General features: G+C 39.0%; 2 protein-coding genes across 4 annotated transcripts in view; one reads left to right on the top strand and one right to left on the bottom strand.

The window, feature by feature from the left end:
- SETD2 (SET domain containing 2, histone lysine methyltransferase) overlaps nucleotides 1-22,311 on the bottom strand; it is a 119,048-nt gene that overhangs the window by 29,603 nt on the left and 67,134 nt on the right. For all 3 annotated transcript variants that reach the window (XM_019632685.1, XM_019632704.1, XM_019632696.1), the window contains exon 12: nucleotides 20,934-21,596. In XM_019632685.1, the coding sequence (XP_019488230.1) occupies nucleotides 20,934-21,596 (663 nt within the window). The remainder of the gene's footprint in view (nucleotides 1-20,933; nucleotides 21,597-22,311) is intronic.
- Nucleotides 6,946-8,334, top strand: LOC109376644 (developmental pluripotency-associated protein 2-like). Its single transcript, XM_019632713.1, has one exon. The coding sequence runs from the start codon at nucleotides 7,250-7,252 to the stop codon at nucleotides 8,078-8,080; it is 831 nt and encodes a 276-aa protein (XP_019488258.1). The 5' UTR covers nucleotides 6,946-7,249; the 3' UTR covers nucleotides 8,081-8,334.

Raw genomic sequence — 22,311 nt, 5'->3', positions numbered from 1 at the left:
CAGCTGTCAGGACCAGTCATGCCCATACGGAATGTCTACAAGAAGGAGAAAGCCAGGGTCATCACAGAGGATGAGAAGAACTTCAAAGCATTTGCCAGCCTTCGCATGGCCCGTGCCAATGCCCGGCTCTTTGGCATCCGGGCAAAAAGGGCCAAGGAAGCTGCAGAACAGGATGTTGAAAAGAAAGAATAAAGTTATTTTGGCAACTTGTGATTAAAAATAATAATAATAATAATAATAAATAAAATAAAATTAGGATAAGTGCTAGAAGAGTATATGAGGTATGCCAGAAAGCAAGGAGGGAGGGCACCGAGGAGGAATTACCAAAAAAAACAAACAAACAAAAAACACCAACCAAACAAAAAAATACAAGAAAGTTTTTTAAAACAGAAAGATATGAGTCACCAGATGGAGAGGACTCACAGCACCCACCACAACAAAGGAACTGAAATGGCATCAGACTTCAACAGCAAAACTGTAAGCTAGAAAATGATGCAGTGATATCTTGAACATTTTAAAAGAAAATTTACTTTGGAATGATAATTATATGATCTGCCAAGCAAGCATGAATAGAATAAAGGTATTTTTCAGATCCACAAGGTCTCATAATTTTATCTACCAGAAAAGAATGCTGAAGACCAAGACTATGGAGAGCGTAAGATTCAAGATTCTCAATTCTTTGTCACACATCTCATAAACTGTCTACAGTGTACACTGTATCATACTAGGTACTTACAAAAGACCTACCAATTCCTGAGAGAGTGATAGGAAAATTTTGTAAAGTTAATGTAAATTAATTATCCAGCATCTATAAAATGATACAGGCACATATTGATACATGTATGTATATAAATTCAACAACTGGATATGCAATAAAGATCATGTATTTAATCTCTTTTATGCAAATAACCATCAAGTGGTGGCTATTTAAAATAACACCTGTAAAAGATCCAAGGATGTCATTCAAACCTGTCATAATTTTGAAAAAAATTGTCTTCCAACAATACTTTCCCTAACAGAAGAGTTTAGTAATCCGGAAAAAGCATTTTTAGAGTGATTATTATAATTAGTAGTAACAATTTTTTTACATTAAAAAAAGGGTGAATGTTTTGAATATGGGTTACTGAGAAAATAATAAGCTATCAATTGAAATGTACATCAGAACATGAAGAACCAGCTAGTAAGAGAAAAAGATTATGACTTGAGTCTGATGGGTAAGTGGAGAAGAGAGCCAACAGAAAGCTGAAAATAGAGATCTGAAACTCAGGAAACAGGCTAAGACAAGAGATCCACAATTTGGGAAAATCTTATACGATAACTTACATTGTGGTACCATAGGAGATTGCCAAGAGAGAAAGTACATAGAGAAAAATATGCTGATTTTAAAGAAAATAAAATTTTAAAAGGTGGAAAGTCTTTATACTTGATTCATACAGTATACTTTCTATTTCTTAATAAACACTTGCCAACATTCCCACTTCATAATTCTCAATTTCAAAACTTAATACAAAGCTACAGTAATCAAACAGTGTGGTACTGGCATAAGGATAGAAGTATAAACCAGTGGAACAGACCTGAGAGTCCAGAAATAAACCCACACATCCATGGCCAAATGATCTTCAACAAGGGTGCCAAGATCATTCAATTGGGGAAAAAAAGTCCTCTCAACAAGTGGTGCTGGGACAACTGGATAGCCAAATGTGAAAGAATGAAGTTTGATTCTGACCTCACACCATATACAAAAATTCAAAATGAATCAAAGACCTAATGTAAAAGCTACAACCTAAAACTCTTGGTAAAAAACATAGAGGTAAATCTTCATAACCTTAGGTTTTGCAATGAATTCCTAGATATGATACAGGCAACAAAAACACACATAACAAAAGAAAAATATAGATAAGATGGACTTCATCAAAATTAAAAACTTGGTGCTTCAAGGACATCATTATGAAAGTGAAAAGACACTCAAAGAATGGGCAAAGGTATTTACAAATCATATGTATGATATCCAAATATATGAACAATTCTTACAACAAAAAAAAGAAAACCCAGTTGAAAAGTGGGCAAAGGGTTCTTCCCATAAGTGGCCTCTGAAAAAGGTTCACTATTCGCTTGACCCAGAGAACCCCACAAAATCATGGAAATCCAAAGGTTCAAATCTTCCTGTTCATTTAAAAAACACTCGTGAAACTGCCCAGGTCATCAAGGGTACGTACGCATATCCGAAAAGCTACCAAGATCTAGAGGATGTCACGTTACAAAAGCAATGTGTGCCATTCCGTCATTATAATGGTGGAGTTGGGAGGTGTGCCCAGGCCAAACAGTGGGGTTGGAATGCAGAGCTGGTGGCCCAAAAAGAGTGCAGAAGTTTTACTGTGCAAGCTTAAAAATGCAGAGACTAATGCTGAACTTAAGGGTTTAGATGTAGACTCTCTGGTCATTGAACATAGCCAGTGAACAAAGTTCCCAAGATGTGGTGCAGAGCTTACAGAGCTCACAGGCTGATTTACCGATGTATGAGCTCTCCCTGCCACAGAGATGATCCTAACAGAAAAAACAAATTGTTCCTAAATCAGAAGAGGAGGTTGCACAGAAGAAAAAGATCTCCTAGAACAAACAAAACTTATGGCCTGGGAGTAAATTCAGCATCAAATAAATGCTAATAAAAGTAAGAAAAAAAAAGTATAATAAAAAATGCACAGGGTCTGAATAAACATTTCTCCAAAGATATACTGATGGCCAATAAACACATGAAAAGATGTACATCATTACAAGGTCTGACAATTATGTTTGTGAACTTGCCACTGTGCACTTACACTGGCAGCACTGTACAAACAGCTCGGTAAGGGTTTTTTTTGTTTGTTTAAGATTTTATTGGGGAATTGGGGAAGGGGAACAGTCAAGTTGCTGTCCTTCAATCTTAGTTGTAGAGGGCACAGCTAGCTCAGCTCCAACTCCAGTTGCCATCCGGCAGCCCGTCGGCAGCTCACAGCCGCTCAGCTCAAGATGCTGCGTTCAGTCTTAGTTGCTTGCGGGTGGGCATAGCCCACCAATCCGTGTGGGAGTCGAACCGACAACCTTGTTGTTAGGAGCACATGCTCTCACCAGCTGAACCATCCTGCCACCTGTTAGCAGCTCAGCTTGGGTGCAGCTCAGCTCGGGCGCAGGTCACTGGCCCATGTGTGAATCGAACCAGTGACCCTGTTGCTCAGAGCTTGCGCTCTTAACCAACTGAGCCACTTGGCAGGCCCATCGGTAAGGTTTTATAACCTTGGTCAATCAGTGTCTCACAGCTTTGTTTGTATCGACGTACGTATGGCGGTATCTTGCTGAGTGGTGTTCATTATTGCTGATGCATATTTTTGTATGCTGTCGCGAGAAATGTCTGAGCTTGAATTAGAGTAGTGAACAAACATTAAATTTCTTGTTAAACTTGGCAAGAGTGGAAGTGAAATCAGGAACATGTTAGTCCAAGTTTATGGGGATAATGCCATGAAGAAAACAGCAGTGTACAAATGGATTAAACGTTTTTCTGAGGGGAGAGAATGTGTCACTGATGAAGAGAGTTCAGGGTGGCCAGTAATGAGCAGAACTGATGAAAACATTGCAAAATTCATCAAATTGTGCGTCAAAATCATCGGCTGACTGTGAGAAGCATAGCAGACCAAGTAAACATCGATAGAGAAGCAGTTAGGAAATCTTCACTGAAAATCTAGAGAAAGGTGTGTATGAGAAAGGTATGTACAAAAACAGTCCTGAAGGAGCTCTTGCATCACGACAATGCACCAGCTCACATGGCACTGTCTGTGAGGGAGTTTTTAGCCAGTAAACAGATAACTGTATTGGAACACCCTTCCTACTCACCTGATCTGGCCCCCAGTGACTTCTTTCTTTACCCAAAAATAAACGAAATATTGAAAGGAAGACATTTTGATGACATTCAGGGCATCAAGGGTAATACAATGACAGCTTTGATGGCCATTCCAGAAAAAGAGTTCCAAAATTGCTTTGAAGGGTAGACTAGGCACTGGGGTCTGTGCATAGCTTCCCAAGGGGAGTACTCCAAAGGTGACTGTAGTGATTATTCAGCAATGAGGTACATAGCGCTTTTTCTAGGATGAGTTCATGAACTTAATTGGCACACCTCGTATCATTAGGGAAATGCAAATCAAAACCATGAGAGAAAGACGTGGAGAAATTGAAACCTTTGTGCCCTGTTAGTGGCAATATAAAATGGTACATGTGAAAAACAGTATGATGATTCCTCAGAAAGTTAAAAATAGAATTACCATATGACCCAGTAATTCCGCTTCTGGGTATATACCCAAAAGAATAGAAAGCAGGGTCTCAAAGATATATTTGTACAGCCATGTTCATAACAGCATTATTCACAATAGCTAAAATGTGGAAGCAACCCAAGTGTCCATCGACTGATAAGTGGGTAAACAAAATGTGGAATATACATATAACAGAACATTTGGCCTTCAAAAAGGAAATTCTGCAATATACTACAACATGGATGAACTTTGAGGACATTATGCTAAGTGAAAGAAACCAGTCACAAAAGACTACTAATACTGTATGATTCCACCTACATATGAGGTACTTAGTCAAAATCATAAAGACAGAAAGTATAATGGTTGCTGGGGGCTAGGGAGAGGGGAGAATGGGAAGTTGTTTAATGGACATAATAGGTACAGAGTTTCAGTTTACAAGATGAAAAGAGTTTGGGGAATGAATGATAATGGTTGCACAACAAAGTGAATGGATTTAATACCACTAAACTATATTTAAAAACGGTTAAGGGCCAGCCGAGTGGCGCGATGGTTAAGAACTGACTTGGGATACCAGAGGCCCCGGTTCGGATCCCACATATGAGGGCCAGTGACACTGCCCTCTACAGCTAAGATGCTGAACAACAGCTCAACCTGGAGCTGGGCTGCCATGAGTCGCCGGCCACGGCGTAGGCTGCAGCCTCTGTGGCAGTGGGTTGCCATGGGCTACCGTATGTAGCCAGCAGCCGCAGTGAGTGGCCGTCCAGAAGCTGGTGACTGATCTGCCTCACTTGGGAAGAGCGCAATGATGGTGCCAACTTGGGCCAGTGAAGCAACGTCCTCCACAACTAGACTGAAGAACAAAACAACAGCAACTTGTCTGTTCCCCTTCCCCCAATTCCCCACCACTGTTCCCATCCCCCCAACTCCCCAATAAAAAATCTTTTAAAAAACCCCCAAAAAAACGGTTAAGATGGTAAATATTATGTTATGTGTATCTTACCACAATAAAAAAAGGTGCAAAACAAAAACACTTGTCAGGATGGCTACTATAAAAAAAATAAAATAACTGTTGGTGAGGATGTTGAAAAACTGGAGACCTCAAACATTGCTGATGGGAATGTAAAATGATGTAGCTACTATGGAAAAGAGTCTAGTAGTTCCTCAAAAAGTTAAATACAGTGATCCAAAATTCTGCTCCTAGGTATATATCCAAGAGAAATAAAAACAGGTATTCATACAAAAACTTTTACGTGAATACTCATAGTAACATTATTCCCAATAGTCCTAAAGTAGAAACAATACAAATGTCCAGCAACTGATGAATGGATAACAAAATGGGGTATACCCACATAAGGGAATATTGTACAGCTATAAAATGGATACATGCTACAACATGGATGAACCCTGAAATCATTACGCTAAGTAAAAGAAGCCAGACACAAAAAGCCCCATATTTTTTATTCCATTTATCCTCATTATTCACAGATTCTGTATCAACAAATTCAATAACTTACTACAATTTTTTTGGTGTAGTTTTTCCAAATAATTGACTGGTAACATGATGCAACATTCTTTTCCCAAGAGTCTCTCAGAAACCTTTCGTTACTCTCTGGAAATGCTTCTAGCACGCTACTATCCTTGTATATTTCCTTTCCAACTTCTTCAATATCATTTTCACTGACTTCACAAAATCAATCTATTTTTGTTGGTAATAGATATGCACTGTATTTGTAGTGTATTGCCCAATTTTTAACAGTGAGACTTTTTGGTTGAGAAAGAAAATAATCCATTAGACAAGGATAGATGCTAATGTTAACTGAGCAGGGAGATTTAAATCAGAATTTTTGAAGTGTTCAGTTCATCAATTAATGTTTTTTTGTCACAACTTTTGTTTCCCTAAGCAATTTTGAAACTGTGAAAATCAAGATACTGAGAATACCATATATTGTATATATGTGTGTATGCATAAATGAATGTGTGTATGTGTATTTAGTTACATGTGAAGGATAAGCTTTTCCAAGGTAAATGAATGTATTTGAAAAAGATTTCAAAAACCCCACCCCATTTCCAGGATTTTCAAGCATTTGGGAAGTTTAAGGATTAGAAGCAAACATATCAAATATTTATCTGAATTTACTGAACACTGGAAATTTAAAATGAGAGCTAAGAACTTAGAGAAACAAAATGATGAAAAAATTGAAGCTCAGGGCCAGCTAAAGCTCAGTTGATTAAGAGCTCACTCAAGAGTGCGAACTCTGAGCAACAGGGTCGGCCGGTTCGATTCCTGGCCCAGCTGAGTTGCCAACAGGTGGCAGGATGGCTCAGCTAAAAAAATAAAATAAAATAAAAAATAAAAAATTGAAGCTCATCTGGTTCCCACTGAATACCATATAGCTTATAGAAAATCATCTTAGAAAATACATAGTTATACCAGTTCTGTTGGTCATCTAGGCTCAGGATATTAAAGCATGTATCTTTGGGTAATATCAGACTGTTACAGAACCTGGTTCACAACTCGACAGACTGGTACAAGAGTTAGCAAACTGCACTGCAAATTCTACCTGCTGCCTGGTTCTCTTCTTAAAGGGAGGGGGAAGAAGGAAGGAAGGCAATGAAGGGAAAGAAGAAAGAAAAAGGTGGGGTAAAAGAAGGGAGGAGGAGACTAATACCTCACAGTCATATTTTAAATTTTAATATTTACTATCTGGCATTTTACAGAAAAAAATTGCCTTGATCTAGAGAAATACAAGCACACCCCTGGGTAAACATACAACTCTGTCATGGACCTTACTCATAATTTTATACACTAGCATAAAGATTAAAAATCCATTCTCTCAGTTAACAATAAATTGAAAAATGAACATTCAACACAGAACTCCAGTATCTAAGGCTCTACACAACTCCAAGGTTCAATTAAAAAACATACTGGGCAGGTACTGGCTTTGCTGTCCTCTGAGTGTGTGCTCCTGGGAATGGCAAGCTCAAATTTTGATAGCTGCAAAAAGGATTTCTTTGAGGATGAATTAGATGAAGGAAGTGTGATTCTCACATTGGTTCCAGTTAATGAGCAACCTAATGAAGAACATCAAATGGAACCAAGCATTTCTTCAATCTCGGAAGCAAACCTGGGGACTCCTAGGACAGATGATAAAGTTTATCTTCCTCAAATGTGTGAACAGTTCAAAGCTTGTCCAAAACCAATCCTCCCCTTGCCAACCATTTTGCCTTCAATGAATAAAGTGCGTTGGGACACTTTGCGGAACTGGTGCCAACAATTTAATCTGAGTACCGATGGCAAGAAAATAGACCTTTATCTGAGGCTAAAGGATCATGCTTACTCTGAAGAAAACCAAGAGGACACACTGCAATCAAGTTCAAAGAAATGCAAGATGGTGACCAAGAGAGCAAGGAGTAAGAAAAGTTGTAAGATTAGTGAGAGAGAGGATATGACCAATAGAGTTGAGGTGATAACTTCAGCTCAGGAATCCATGTTGGCAGCATGGGCAAGACTTGCTGCAAGAGCCATTCAACCTAAGGCTGTGAATTCATGTCCCATTCCTGTTTCTGCTGAGAACTTTCTGCTGCAAACCTCTGGTGTCAGGTGGTGTGTGGTCCATGGCAGACCTCTCTTGGCAGACACACAAGGTTGGGTTCGTCTGCTGTTCTATGCAGGTCAGCCATGGGTGCCTGACACACCTAAAAAGATGATCTCTCTCTTCCTGTTACCGGCCTGCACTTTCCCATACCCAGACCTAGAAGATAATATGTTGTGCCCCGAATGTGTTAAGAGGAATAGAGGATGATGGAAAGATTAACTACAATGAAGAAGTAGAAGCAACCTGGTTTGAACACACCCACATCATTCCTTTTGGATAGGCTATTTCTTAATAAAGAATAAATGATGAATAGCTCACAGAAAAAAAAAATACTGGGCAAACACCGTTGTACCCTAGCTCCTTTCCCTCAGCATAAATTCTGTGAAATGCTGTATCTCCCCATGTATAAGACGCTCCCATGTATAAGATGCACCTTAATTTTGGGGCCTGAAATTTGAAAAAAATGTATTAAAGTTATTGAACTCGTTTTATTCATCATAAAATTCATACAACTCTTCATCACTGTCAAAACTCCCAACCATTAGCTTGTCCTCATCTGTGTCTAATGACGAATCACTGTCTTCATATACTGCCTCATCCTCAGTTCCATCTATGGCATTTGAAATGCCACACTTCTTAAATGACTTGACAACGATCTCAATCTTGATATTATCCCAGGATCTTTTCACCCAGGTACAAACTTCTCCTATAGTTGGTTTCTTCACTCTTCCTGCTGGTGTCAAATTGTCCCCAGAAGACTTCATCCATTGGTTCCATTTGTCTATCATGGCAGCTTTGAAGGGTTTGTTAATGCTGACATCAAGTGTTTGGAGCTGGGACGTCAAGCCTCCAGGTAAGATGGCAAGTTTTGTTTTTTGCTCTGCAGCAATCTTCTTTGTGTTTTTTTGTTATGTGTGCCCTGAAGTAATCAAGCACCAACAGGGCAGGTCTGCGTAAGAGCCCACCTGGTCTCCTGTTCCAAACTTTCTCAAACCAGATCATCCCATCCTGATCCATCCAACCCTTGTCATGAACGTGGACAATCACTCCTCGAGGAATGTCTTCTTTTGGCATTGTTTTGTGTTTGAAAATCAACATAGGAGGCAGCTTGGTTCCGTCAGCACAACAAGCTAGAACAACTGTATAATGGCTCTTTTCATGTCCACTTGTCTTCACAGTTACAGTTTTCACCCCCTTCTTAGCAACAGTTCTGTTACTTGGGACATCAAATTGAAGGGGGACTTTGTCCATATTTGCAATCTGTCTGAACTCAAACTGATGTCTTCCGACACTGAATGACAAAACGATGAGATTCAAGGACCTTCTGCTCATACCTTTCAGGCATCTTTTGGGCAAGTCTGGTGCGTGTATGCATGCTTAGTCCATTTTGTTTCATAAACCGGAAGCACCAATTGTGTCCTCCTTTGAGATCAGTAACTACTTTTTCATCAGCAATTCTTCTTGCCTCATGCTGAACCCATCTTTGTGGACACAGGAATTCCAATTGCCCTTTGCTTTACAATCCATATCTTCAATTCCCTCTCTAAATCTGGCCATTTTGCTGACTTGCCTCTCATGGCCTTCTGCTGTGGCGTTTTCAGTAGGGTTTCTTCTTCCCATAGCCAGTCTTGGATTGTTTTCTTAGTTGGAGGAGGACCAAACTTATGTTCAGCAGCACGATTTCCATTCACTTTTGCAAACTGGATCACAATAACTTGAATTCAGCACTGTATGAAAATCTCTTCTGAGCCATTTCTGGGCAGAACGTGGCAAAACATAACCTACCGTAATATACCGGTAACAAGTGGGAAACAATGAGCGCAAAGACAACAAGCGCGAAAAAGCGGGACATGCAAGTAAAAAAAAACTTACAACCACTGTATAAGATGCACCCAGTTTTTAGACCCCACATTTTTCAAAAAAAGGTGTGTCTTATACATGGGGAAATACGGTACTTTCAGTGGTAATTGTTCTAGGACCAGGATTTAGCTTCCTTTAACAGAAGGAAGAATTGTTTAACTCCTATCATCCTGTCCCTGTAAGAAAGCAGAAGAGTCTATGTTTTTATCTCATAAACTGTATTTATTACAAATGGTGGAAGTAGGGGGATCTCCCTTAGGTCATGCAGGTCCTGAGATTTGATTGGGGGGAAAAACAAAAAAACAAACAAACAAAACCTAACAAGGTAATATACATATCTGGAGGTTTCATAAAATCACATACATGACGGGCAGAGAAAGGGAGAGAGAGGGAAGAGGGGGAGTGGAATAGCTTTATTCATTCTTTCTAAGTCCCTGAAGAGATACTCTTCTAACTTCAGATAGCTGGGCTCCCAAGAAAAGAAAGGTAATGAGATTCAGTTTCAGTTTTCAGCCACTCAGAAAAATGGGCAAAGAATATGGACACAGTTCTTAAAATAGGAAATACAAATGTAAAGATATTCCTTCACATACACTAGAAATGCAAATTAAAACTACAACAATATTCCATTTTTGCCTATACGTCTGACCAAGGTAAAGTAGTGTTGACCAAGATATAGTGAAATGGGCACTCTTATGCATACACACTGCTGATGAGCATCAACTTGGTACAACCGTGAAGAGCAACTTGGCAATATCTATCAAAATCAAAAATCACAGATTAAGACTCAGAAACACAATTTTTAGTAATTTATTCAACATGTATATCCCTACATATGTGAATGTGTTTGAAATGACTCACATAAAAGTTACTTGCTGCTAAGTCAAAGAAAGGAATCAACCTAAATGTTCAAAACAGGGGACTGATTAATACTGGGTTGTCAGAAAAGTCATGATATATTTTTTCTATGTTTTTCATTGCAAAAATGCGTCATGGGCCAGCCAAGTGGCCCAGTTGATTAACAGTTGGCTTAAGAGCGCGAGCTCTCAGCACAGGGCTGCCAATTCGATTCCCACATGGGCCAGTGATGCTGTGCCTGAGCTGTGCTGTCGCTGAGCTGCCAACAGATGACAGGATGGCTCAGCTGGTGTAACAACAAGATTGCCTGTTCCATGGTGGGCTACGCCCACCCGCAACTAAGACTGAAATTGGCACCTTGAGCTGAGCTGACGCCCGGATGGCTCAGTGGATAGAGCATGCGCTCTTAACAACAAGGCTGCTGGTTCGACTCCTGCATAGGATGGTGGCTACACCCACCCGCAACTAAGATTGAACACAGCACCTTGAGCTTAAAGGCCATGAGCTGCCGACAGGCAGCCAGATGGCGACTGGTGCCCTCCACAACGAAGACTGAAGAACAACAACTTGGCTGGTTCCCCTCCCCAATTCCCTAAAACTGTTTCCCTCTCACAATTCCCAAAAAAAATCTTTAAAAAAACAAAAAAACAAAAAATGCATCACGACTCTTCCAACAACCCAATATTATTAACAGGAGACTGATTATGGCATATCTATACAATAAAATACTATCCACCTATGAAAAATATATCCTTTATAAACTGAAACAATCTTTACAATATATTAAAAAGCAAGGAAAAATAAATAAAGGCAAGGACCTAACTTAGTGCTGCAAAACATATACACATAATATGAACAAATTATCTCTGAAAGGTTACACAAGAAACTGATTGTATTGGTTGCCTCCAGGAAGCAGGACATGGGGCAGAGGTAAGAGTGAAATATTTTTCTGTAAGTCTTTAAAATTTTATGCCATGTGTAGGAATAGCCTGTTTTAAAATTAAAGAAAAAGAAAAAAGATAACATGCCTCAGAGGAAACCCTAGACAAAGTACCAAACAATTCTGTGCACTGTGATTGTATCATGGTCTTTACCACTTGGGGACTGGGAGGTCTCAGGCAGGGACTAAGGAACCTGGGGACTCCCAAGTCAACTTCTAAATGCTGCTCTTCAGCAAGTGCCATATCTTAAAAAGCACTCCTAGTTCACTGCCATTCAGTTTAAACTTGCTCCCCCCAACCTCCTCCTTCTTTAGCCTTACCCACATTGACTCTAATTCAAAGACTATACCATAGTAATGCTCAGTGTTATTAAGCATATATCTAAAATGTTCTGGGCTTACAAAGTACCGCAGCAGACGGTGAACAATGGACACAAATCCCTGCTTTGAAGGACTCTCTAGCCCAGTAGTAAATATGTGTACAGAAAAATATGAATGTTTATGCTGGTAAATAATTACTGAAGAATAATCAAGGTCATAATAATTGTTTCTCCAATTTCAGATTTCTGTTTTCTAGGCAAATTTTCAAATCTAAGATTTTTCCTTACACTTTTCAAAGTTAACTACCTCCTCTCTAATTTTTCTAATTATAACTTAAAAATCACCACAGTCCTCCAAGTGACTTCACTAAAGTTACATATTCTACTGGTCGGCCCGACACTGCAGTTAAGAGGAGCCTTCCTGCTGTCCAAATCATCCAGAAAATACTTTTGGACCATAGTTCATTCCTTTCCCAGCCCGTATGTATGCACATCCCTGTTTGAGAAGCTGCTCATCTTTATGGACTCTTACCCCAGGAAACCCCATAGCATATGACTTCAGGGGTTCTGAAAATCCCCTGAAGTTCAATTATGGATCACAAGCTGAAATCTCTGCAGCATTAAGGGAAAAAAAGGATACTTGAACAAAACACTAAAATGGTAGTTTCTCTGATTTCAGAATGAATTTAGATTCGTTTTTAAATCAAAAGCAGATTAGGAGAAATCTGAAAGTATTCACTATAATTGTATAAATTGCCTAGCAAGGATATAGAAATCACTATTTGTTGGATCAGAAAAAGGAAAGAATATAGGATTTAAATCAGAAGACCTGAGTCAATTTTTATCTGTCACTTAAATGCTAAGTTGCAACCTCATGGGCCTCTTTGTTTCCATTTTACAGCTAATAAAAACACCACCACTTACTTCACAAGGTTGTAAAGATTACATGACACTCATTCAAATTATTTTCTGACCACCTATCAAATAAAACACACACACTACGGGGCCGGCCGAGTGGCGCGATGGTTAAGAACTCGCTTGGGATGCCAGAGGGCCCCGGTTCGGATCCCACATATGAGGGCCAGTGACACTGCCCTCCACAGCTAAGATGCTGAACAACGGCTCAACCTGGAGCTGGGCTGCTGTGAGTCGCCGGCGACGGCGTGGGCTGCAGTCCCTGTGGCAGTGGGTTACCATGGGCTGCCATGTGTAGCCAGCAGCCAGCGTGAGCGGCCAGCAGCCGCAGTGAGCGGCCATCCAGAAGCTGGCGACTGATCTGCCTCGCCCGGGAAGAGTGCAATGATGGTGCCAACTTGGGCCAGTGAAGCAACATCCTCCACAACTAGACTGAACAAAAAAACGACAGCAACTTGTCTGTCCCCCTTCCCCCAATTCCCCAGCACTGTTCCCATCCCCCCAATTCACCAATAAAAATCTTAAAAAAAAAAACACACACACACTACGAATTCAAGAAGTAGTGTGGTAACATAAAAAAAAAAGATGGACGTTTTTCACTTCTTCATTCAAATGAAGTGCCATAGGGCCTCAGAATGCTCTGGGGAGATTCAAGTGACCAAGACAGAAGCAGGCTCTGCCTTCACACAATATACAATTATGGAATGTTATTTGCTATGACTGGAAAGGGTGTTATGTATATAGAAAGGGCGGAATACTGTCTTGGAGGAATAGGAATTGCTTTCCTAGAAAAAAGGAGGAGACACCGAAACAAAACAGTGTTTTCAGGAATGCATGCATGCGTGTTTACATGTGTGTGTGATCATTAGGGGACAGGCCTACTGGTAAGCCAGAATGGCTCAAGGTAAGGCTGAATAAAAGAGGACCAGGGCCGGCCGAGTGGTGCATTGTTAGGAGTTGGCTTGGGACGCCAGCTCTGAGCAGCAGGGCCCCGGTTTGGATCCCACATGAGGGCCAGTGATGCTGCGCCCTCTACAGCTAAGATGGTGAACAACAGCTCGAGCTGGGCTGCTATGAGTCGCCGGTGATGGCATAGGCTGCAGTGGGGCTGGCTGGCTGCCATGACATTATTTAAGATATTTAAGACTTATTTAAGACATTATTTAAATGTCTTAAATAAGACACTGACATGAACAAATCTGCACTTCCAAAAGATAACTCTGGCTACTAAATGTAGCACAGATTGTAGTGGGCACATAGTCATTCACTATTATTAAGAGGTGTCATTATTATAGCCATTACTATAAACACACCAAAATGAAAGTAACTCTTACTACAAAGATTAGGAAATGGCCCGCCCCTAAAGATCTCATGGTCCAGTGAATGGAAACAAGCATCTAAGCAAGTAATTTTAGTAATCTGTTAAGTTTATTACCACTGTATAGAAAAATACAGAAAAGGACAAAGCACTACAAAGGATGAACTGCAACTGTAACTTAAATAAAGAAAGATTAAAAAAAGAAACAAAAACAAGAAAGGATATTCTAAGCAAAAAGAGCACATACAAGGACACAGAAAGGTGAATATATATGAACAGCCTGATATGACTCATGCACTGAGCATGTAAGTGAATTGTTGGGCAAGAAGGTTAGATAAACAGAAGCACCTCTCATACTAATTTAGTTCCTCATACACGAAAGGCATTGCTCTTTACGCAATGGGAGTCTCTGTGACGGTACTCGATTCCTGTTGGTCACATCTGTGTTTTTTAAAAGATAATGCTGTAGTGTAATAAAAGATAACATAAAGGGGGGGGGGAGGAAGAATGGGAGCAAGAAGGACAAACAGGAGGCTGCTGCAACAGTCAAAAGCAAGAAATGACAAGAGCCTGAATTGAAAATGGCAGAGGAGACGATGTGAACTCTATAACCTGTAGGACTAAAGAAATCTCAGGTGCCCAAGAAATACTACCTTTTAAGGGACAGGCAGAATAGGAACAGTGAGAGCCACAGAAGAAAAATGATTCAGAAGAGTGTGGTCCCAGATTAACAGAAGACAAAAGAAACGAGAGAGCGGTCAAGTACATTATGTGTAAACACATTCATTCATATACATACAGAAATGTGTGTGTGTGTATGCATATTTTACAGTCTGCTGATAACTCCTACAAGTAATGCCCCAGTAGCAATGATTTCATCTAGAGCTGGGATCTTGGTTTCTAAAAATTATTTCCCACCACAAGGAACCAGAGCTTTTTAGAGAAATGGCTGATTCCAGGGGTGGGTAAGGGAAAGTACAAGATGAACCTGGAACAGAATGTTATACCTGGTTTAAAAAAATGGAGACATCTCAAAATCACACAGAAGGGAATTAACAGGCTCTCTCAATGCCCAAATAAGGAACAATATAAGCATCAAATAAATAATAGAACTAGTGGATAATTCAAATAAAACAAAAATCCATGAGTCTAAACTGATATAAATCAATGAATAAAGAACTAAATGAAGAGCAGGGAAAGCTCTTGCTTACAAAATAATGCCAACCAAAAAACACAGAAGTAAAAGAAATGATGGATTAGAAAATCATCATCTGGCAACCATCATAGTTAAGGGATTCAGGCAAATTCACTGGATGTTGAACCTAATGGATAAATTTTGCGAAAAACAGAATATTTACGTATTGCCAAAGGTGCTCCTATGTGGTACTTTTTAATTATAAAAGGAAAAAAAGTTACTTTACATTGACAGACACCACCTTAACCAAGTGATCGAAGCTGACAATGCCAATAACGGGACAAAGCAACATCATGTGAAAAACACTACTGTAATATTCCTGACCAAAATGTGTAACCTGAATCCAACCAAAACTTCAACCAAGCCTAAATTGAGAAACATTCTAAAACGTTAAAAAATATTTTGGGCCGGCCGGGTGGCTCAGTTGGTTAGAGCGCGAGCTCTGAGAAACAAGGTTGCTGGTTCAATTCCCACATGGGCCAGTGAGCTGCGCCTGAGCTGAGCTGCCACCAACTAGTGAGAGTATGTGCTCTTAACAACAAGGTTGCTGGTATTTTAAAATGTGAGGTTTATAAAAAACAAAGAAATACTGAGGAACTGTTCCAGATTAAAGGATATTAAAGCAATTCAACGCAATGTAACTCTTAATTTCAGATTAGATTCTGAAACAGAAAAAAAAATATTTTTTTTTTGCTATTAGAGGACACTATATGCACAATTTGGCAAACTTTGAATGCAATCTGTTGATTAGATAATAGTATTGTGTCACTGTAATTTGCTGACTTTGATACGTATGCTGAAGTCATAGAGGAGAATGTCCTTGTTTTTATGAAATACACACTGAAATATCTGGGGGTAGCAGGCATTTTATCTGTAACTTAACTTTTCAAAAGTTAAAAAAATTTAAGAAAAAAATCATACTGCAAATTTAGTAAAATATTAAATTGGGGAGTCTGGATGAAAGGTTTAGAAGAATTTAAAGCTGATTTTTTTCCTACATTTGTCACTAAAATGTGTATTACATGCAGAATACATACATAAAGTATTCTTGCAGTTTTCCTGTAAGTCTGAAATTACATCAGAAAAGTTAAGAACACTTAAGGAAAATTTGTATTTTTTTCATTATGGTTACATATAAAACTAGATTATACCAATTTGTCTATCCTCAAAAATTCACTTAAGTTTCCAACTAACTTGACCATGGTCCTGAGGGAAGAACAATATTCTATTAAGTCTCTTCTAGCCCAGTAATTCTATATAATGTATATACTCTCCGGCTTTTCAGATACTCTTACATCCAAATAAAGTAACTTTTCCTAAACAGAGTCAAGATTTTTCTAAAAAACTAACTTCACGGCTCTAGAAACATGATCATTATGTCTTTAGGGAAATAGAATTAAAAGCTCACCCAAAAGACTAAAGTGTCAAAATAACTTCATTCAAAATCAGAATAATTACAGCAGCCAAATTCTGTACTTTATCGTTTGGATCAGGTATTGGCAAACTTATTCTGTGAAGGACAAGACAGCAAATACTTTAGGCTTTGTTGGGTATCTAGTTTCTGAAGCAACTACTCAACTCTACCACTGCAGCGCAAAAGCAGCCAGACAATATTAAGTGAACAAACATGGCTCTGTTAACAAAAAAGCTTATTTATAAAAACAGGCAGTGGGGCAGATTTGGTCAACACTGATTTAGATGAAAGTATTCATTCAATAATAAATAAAGGACTACTACTAAGTTTAAGGCCGTGTCTGCCTTTTAACAAGTGAGATATTTATAAAAAAATTTCAAGGTAGCAGTACCTAATACAGTGTTCTTTGGGGACAATTTTAAACTTTAAAGAAAAGGATAATATTGATGTTTATGGATATATTAGAATATATTAGACTATATTAATCTCTACTAAGGATTTTGAAATTTATTACAGAAATCCAGGGCACATTTCATTTTGAAATGTTGCATCGCAAATTTCATATGCAGTATTAGTTATGGGCTGAAATTCCAAGCAGTGACTCAAAACTTTTCAGTTAACTGTTTTATGTAAACTTTCTGTACAGAGTTTAATGCTTAACTTTCTACGAAAATAATGTGTTTGGTGAATTAAAGACAATGTCTTGAGGAAAAGATGAAAAAACTAAGAATGGTCATTAAGAAGAGTCCAACTTCTCACGTACAGAATGTTGTCCCTAAGTCATCTAAGATTTCGGGTGTAACTGTGACTCCCTAGGCTTCAGCATAAGGAGAGATGCCTACCCTGCAGCCCTAAGTGTTTACAGGACGGGCTCTGGAATCACTAGCCATCACAAGCTCCTGGGTGTTCAACTGCAACCGAAACTGCCCAGTTCATGGGAACCTTACCTCTTCTTCTCATGCTCCAAAGGAATGAAGATTTTCCAGTCAAGGTTATAATTAATCACCACTTACAACCAGCTGTTTTGCCCTGTGACTTCTAGGGTATATTTTCAGCATGAGGGATAATGTACAATTCCTTTTGCAAACAGAAATATGTGCACATGTCCCTGCTGAAAATGTAGCCCAGTATATTTGCTTGTAAAGTGAAGACATGCTCGTGTGTAGCCATGTGCTAAGTGATATTTCTTGTTGAGGTCTACTTTAGGAGTCAAAATGTGTAAGCCTTGAGGAGCCAAGGCAGTGGTCCTGTGTATAGAGGTATAGAAAAAGTAGCTCACTTAATCCTCTCTCGCCAGGAGTCGGGATTTTCCCGGAACGACATCCATTGTCGGCAATGGACGCACCAAAATAACGCCGGCACCAGTGAGTTAACCACCTCTGTCCTCTTTTCACCTATTTTATTTTTCATGCATCATCCAACTTCCCAACCATCTTCCTGTTTCTTCACAGAATGCACGCTAGGTTCTCGTTTTTCTTCAGCACGAAGTTGAAAATGGAGTTGAGAAAAGGAGACACATGGTCAGCTGGTGATGTTAACAAGCTCCTTGCTTGCTGCCCTGAGAAGCTAGATGGAAATGGTTCAAGTTACAAGAGGGATCATCATCAGATCTGGGAGGACAAAGAGTAATTTCATGAAGCTTCATTCCCTTCCCTCCCACCCGCTTTCATTTATTGATGATCCCTATAGTCTGCCTTCACAGCAAAATCAAGATTAAGGAATCTGAAGCAACCTCTTTCAGTTCTTCACTCGATCCAGTGTGCAGAAAGGCCAAGTGGAACACATGTCCAGCAATGTTAAAGTGGCCCCAGAAAGTCAGGGAAGCTTGGAGTGGCTAACATAGCCACAATCTTAGATCAAAGCTTTCTAGTATGATCTTGGGATGATACTTGGCAACAGGTACTTAATAAAGACTGGTTGAATAAGACATTTTATTTTCTGCCAATGAACACCTTGAACACATAGGTGGAAGTCAGACAGAAGTAGTTAACTCTTTCAATGCCGGGATAGTACAGATATACAGTAATCACATCAAGTCAATGTGTTTCTCTAAAATGTTCAAATTATGGGTTCCTGATTTCAGAGTTCTTGTTACATGCTAAAGTTGTTGTTGTTCTTTTTGAGGACAACCCTAATCATAGTTTTGACATTAGAACCATGGTAAATGTTAACAGAATGATAGATGAATTAAGAACCCCAGCACCAACGTGTAACAAAACATCACAGTTTAGTCAAGTAAAAACATTTCTCAGTAATGCAATTCTAGATGGGTAATGATTCCAGAGCAAACTTTGAAGAAGTTTGAAGAAAGAGGATTTTATTTAATGGCTTCCTTAATGCTAAGAATTGGGATAAACCCAAAGTATAAAGGTTAAGAATGATATATGTTAAGTACAAGTAAAATTTAAACCTCAAATCAAGAGAATCATCAAGCTACATGGTACTGTGCAACTGCTTTGATCTGTCAGATAGGAGTTGGGAAGATAAAAAAGCAGGGGAAGAAATAATTTTGTGGGACTCAAAAATGAATGTCTACAGTGTGAGTTTAAATTACAAGTTATATCTAATTAGGTTAAGAATATCCCAGAGAGTAATTCATATCATTACAATACAATACCAAACAGCCATACAGAGAAACAAAAATATTCACTTTTTCCAGATTTTAAGAAGAGACAGGCTTTTAAAAAATTATGATTGTCTTTTTTTCTTTTTAATTATGTGAACCAGAGACTTCTCAGACAAAGGTGATCTATTTGGCCTATCACCCCACTCTATCAAACTATCTATAAGGCCTTCTCTATGTCCACCTGTGTACTTGTCTCCATTTCCACCTTCCTTACTGAACCAGCCACAGTACAGGCTCCACTAGCAGTCTCCAAACACAAGAGGGACTTCTTCCAGGGGCTCCTGTGCCCTCAACAAAGCAGGCCTTAAATAAAGGTCCACCCAGGTGACTGCCCAGCATCTCTATCAGTTAATTCCAATTCCAGTTCCTGTAGTTCATATGTTGTATCATAAGCAGATTTACTATGAATCCTTCCTTTTAGATTTATAAAAAGGTCTGATTTCATAATGCTTTTAGTAAGGCTGAGTTTATACTGAACTATAAGTGATGAAAGAGTAGCATGAGTAAGAGCTCAAATGGGTAAACGAGCTGAAACCACACCATACTTAAAGAAGGGTCTCAACACAGCAATTGCGGATGCAAAAATAAGCACAGTGCACAACCAACCAACTACTCATTTTGCTCAGTGTAAGGCCAGTTCCACATGGGTTAAATCGCAGGAACTAATGGGTGAGCTTTGTAGTCATAACTGGGGATAGAAAGGACTCAGGTATCCATCTTGCTGCAAATAAATAGGTATTGCTGATTTATCTGGTTGCTTCACCTCTGGCAGAAGAAAGGAGGAACAGAAAAATAGAAGCTAGGAATGTAACCTGTTCCCACAGGATCCTCAAGACCTGGATCCCATATCCAATCACTTACAATCGAAATGTACCACATCTTTCCTAGGCTCATCCTGTTATTGACTTCTGGGTGTATCCAAGAGCCAAGCTGGGTTTTCTGCAAAGCAAACCCTGCACGTCTTGCTACATCTTTAACAAGCAATTATATATGTATGAGGCATAAGGGTTCCAGACCTCTCTATTTTTTCTCTAGATAGCATGTTTTGTCCAAAGAAATAGGCATTTAAAGGCAGGTCTATTTCAGAAGCAATAATAGAATTGAATACCTACTAGTGCCATATAAAGTTATTTTACTGGAATAGAAATTTATGTTAAATTGTTTTTGATAAGAAGTTGCTAAATTACCTTGGTTTTCCAATTAATTTATTTTAAATTAATTTCTCATTAAGCCAATAAATTAATTTCCAATTAATTTAAACATTCTTTTTTCTTACGTAGAATCTTACACAGACTTTCAAATGTAGAATCATATGTTTGTTACTCAAAGGATTTTTGCTTTTGTTCTCAATATAAAGAGCACCTGAATGACTGAATTCCCTGTTGTGATACACTTTTCTAAATGAGGGAAAAGGGAACATGTGTATATTAGTTTGGCTGGTATATTTCTTGCCAAGGTTTAAAGATGTCTGAAACACTTATAATTAGCTGGCAGTAAGATAGTATCCCGTTCAAAAATACATGTATAGCTATAAAAGTAGATAATTTGACTTAAGGTTTGTGGAACTCTAAACCTGAGAAATTCAGGTTAAAATTAACAAAAATGCTTTCTTACCTTTAGGTCTTTCCAACTGTCCAGGAGCTTGGTGGCCAAATCACTTATATCTACTGTTTTATCTGGTTGTTCCTGGCTCCTCTCGCTCTCCACATCAGATACACCCTCCTCTTCATCTTGGGATGGTGTTTCCTCAGCAATATGTTCTTCTAGTTTTGTACTATTGCTCTCTTTAGGCTCCATTTCAGTATCAGCCTCTGGTTCAGATGTGGGTAGCTTACTGGCCTCCATGACAATTTCACTATCAACTTTAGATCCAGGCAGCTGTTGTGTGAGTAGCTGTTGTGGCTGTAACTCTTCCTCTTCTTCTACAGGGACGTTTTCTAACTGGTCAAGGTCCTCTTTGCCATCTTTGCCTTCTAGCTCGCTGGTAGCATCAGAGATTGCACTGTCCATGCTATTTTCACTTATAATTTTAAGTCTACGAAACACAAGCTTCTTGGGGGTGTCTGTGTCAGCTTCAGTGCTCAGCTTGGTGGAAGGATCCGGTGTGTTGAGTGGTGTGTGAGCACGTGACGTATTCTCACTAGAATACCCATCTCCTTCACTCAACTGAGGAACAGCAATCTTGGTCTGAGACCAACGTTGAATAATTGGAAGCACTTTGCTTTCCTCCAACATATTTTTAGTAGGAATGGGTAAGTGTTCCAAAGTCTTTATAATCTGATTAAACACAATAAAAAAAAATCACATCACTTTGTACAGCTGACTTTTCAAACCTCTGAATGGGGGTCACATCATTTCTGCAGAAACTGGGATTTTTTTTTTTGTCTTATTAAGACGTTAAATCTCTGTAACCACAGAAGGATAAAAATGTCATAGTATTATTTTTCTATAAAAAGGAAGGAAAACTGTTTTAATAAGACTGACTACCAAGAACAAAATGTGCAGTAGGTGGCTGCTCACAACATCAAATAGGACTGATTAATATTTTCCACCAGTAGTTCTCAAACCTGGATAGGCTTTTAAAAACATGTATACTACTACTAGACCTCACCTTGGGCATCTTTTTCTAAAATGTTTCCTCAGTGACTATGATCCAGGCTTGGGAACTATGCAACAACATATACTTCAACGATGTCTCATATATACACACACAAAAATGCAGATATTTACTTACCTCTTTAGCCTTTGATAAATAGATGTCTAGCAAGAGAGATGCTCTCTTTATTCAGGCATAAACATCCACCCACTCTGAAATCCAAGAATTTCTTCCAAAACACATCCCCTCCCCCCATGTAGTTCTGCCGAAATCCCAAGACTTCCCCAACTTCTACATATTGCCAAATCTCCTGGGAGAAGAATGGAGGCAAGATAATCACTTATTTGCCAACTCCCGTGTATTATTAAATGACTTTGGGATTATATCAGAAATTAT

Source organism: Hipposideros armiger, unplaced genomic scaffold (genome assembly GCF_001890085.2).
Source record: "Hipposideros armiger isolate ML-2016 unplaced genomic scaffold, ASM189008v1 scaffold_18, whole genome shotgun sequence".
Lineage (NCBI taxonomy): Eukaryota > Metazoa > Chordata > Mammalia > Chiroptera > Hipposideridae > Hipposideros > Hipposideros armiger.
Note: the sequence above shows the minus strand (reverse complement) of the source record. Positions and strands in the feature narration are given on the sequence as shown.

Bases quoted from the DNA above. Each gene is read 5' to 3' on its own strand.
- LOC109376644 (XM_019632713.1), top strand. From the start codon at position 7,250: ATGGCAAGCTCAAATTTTGATAGCTGCAAAAAGGATTTCTTTGAGGAT.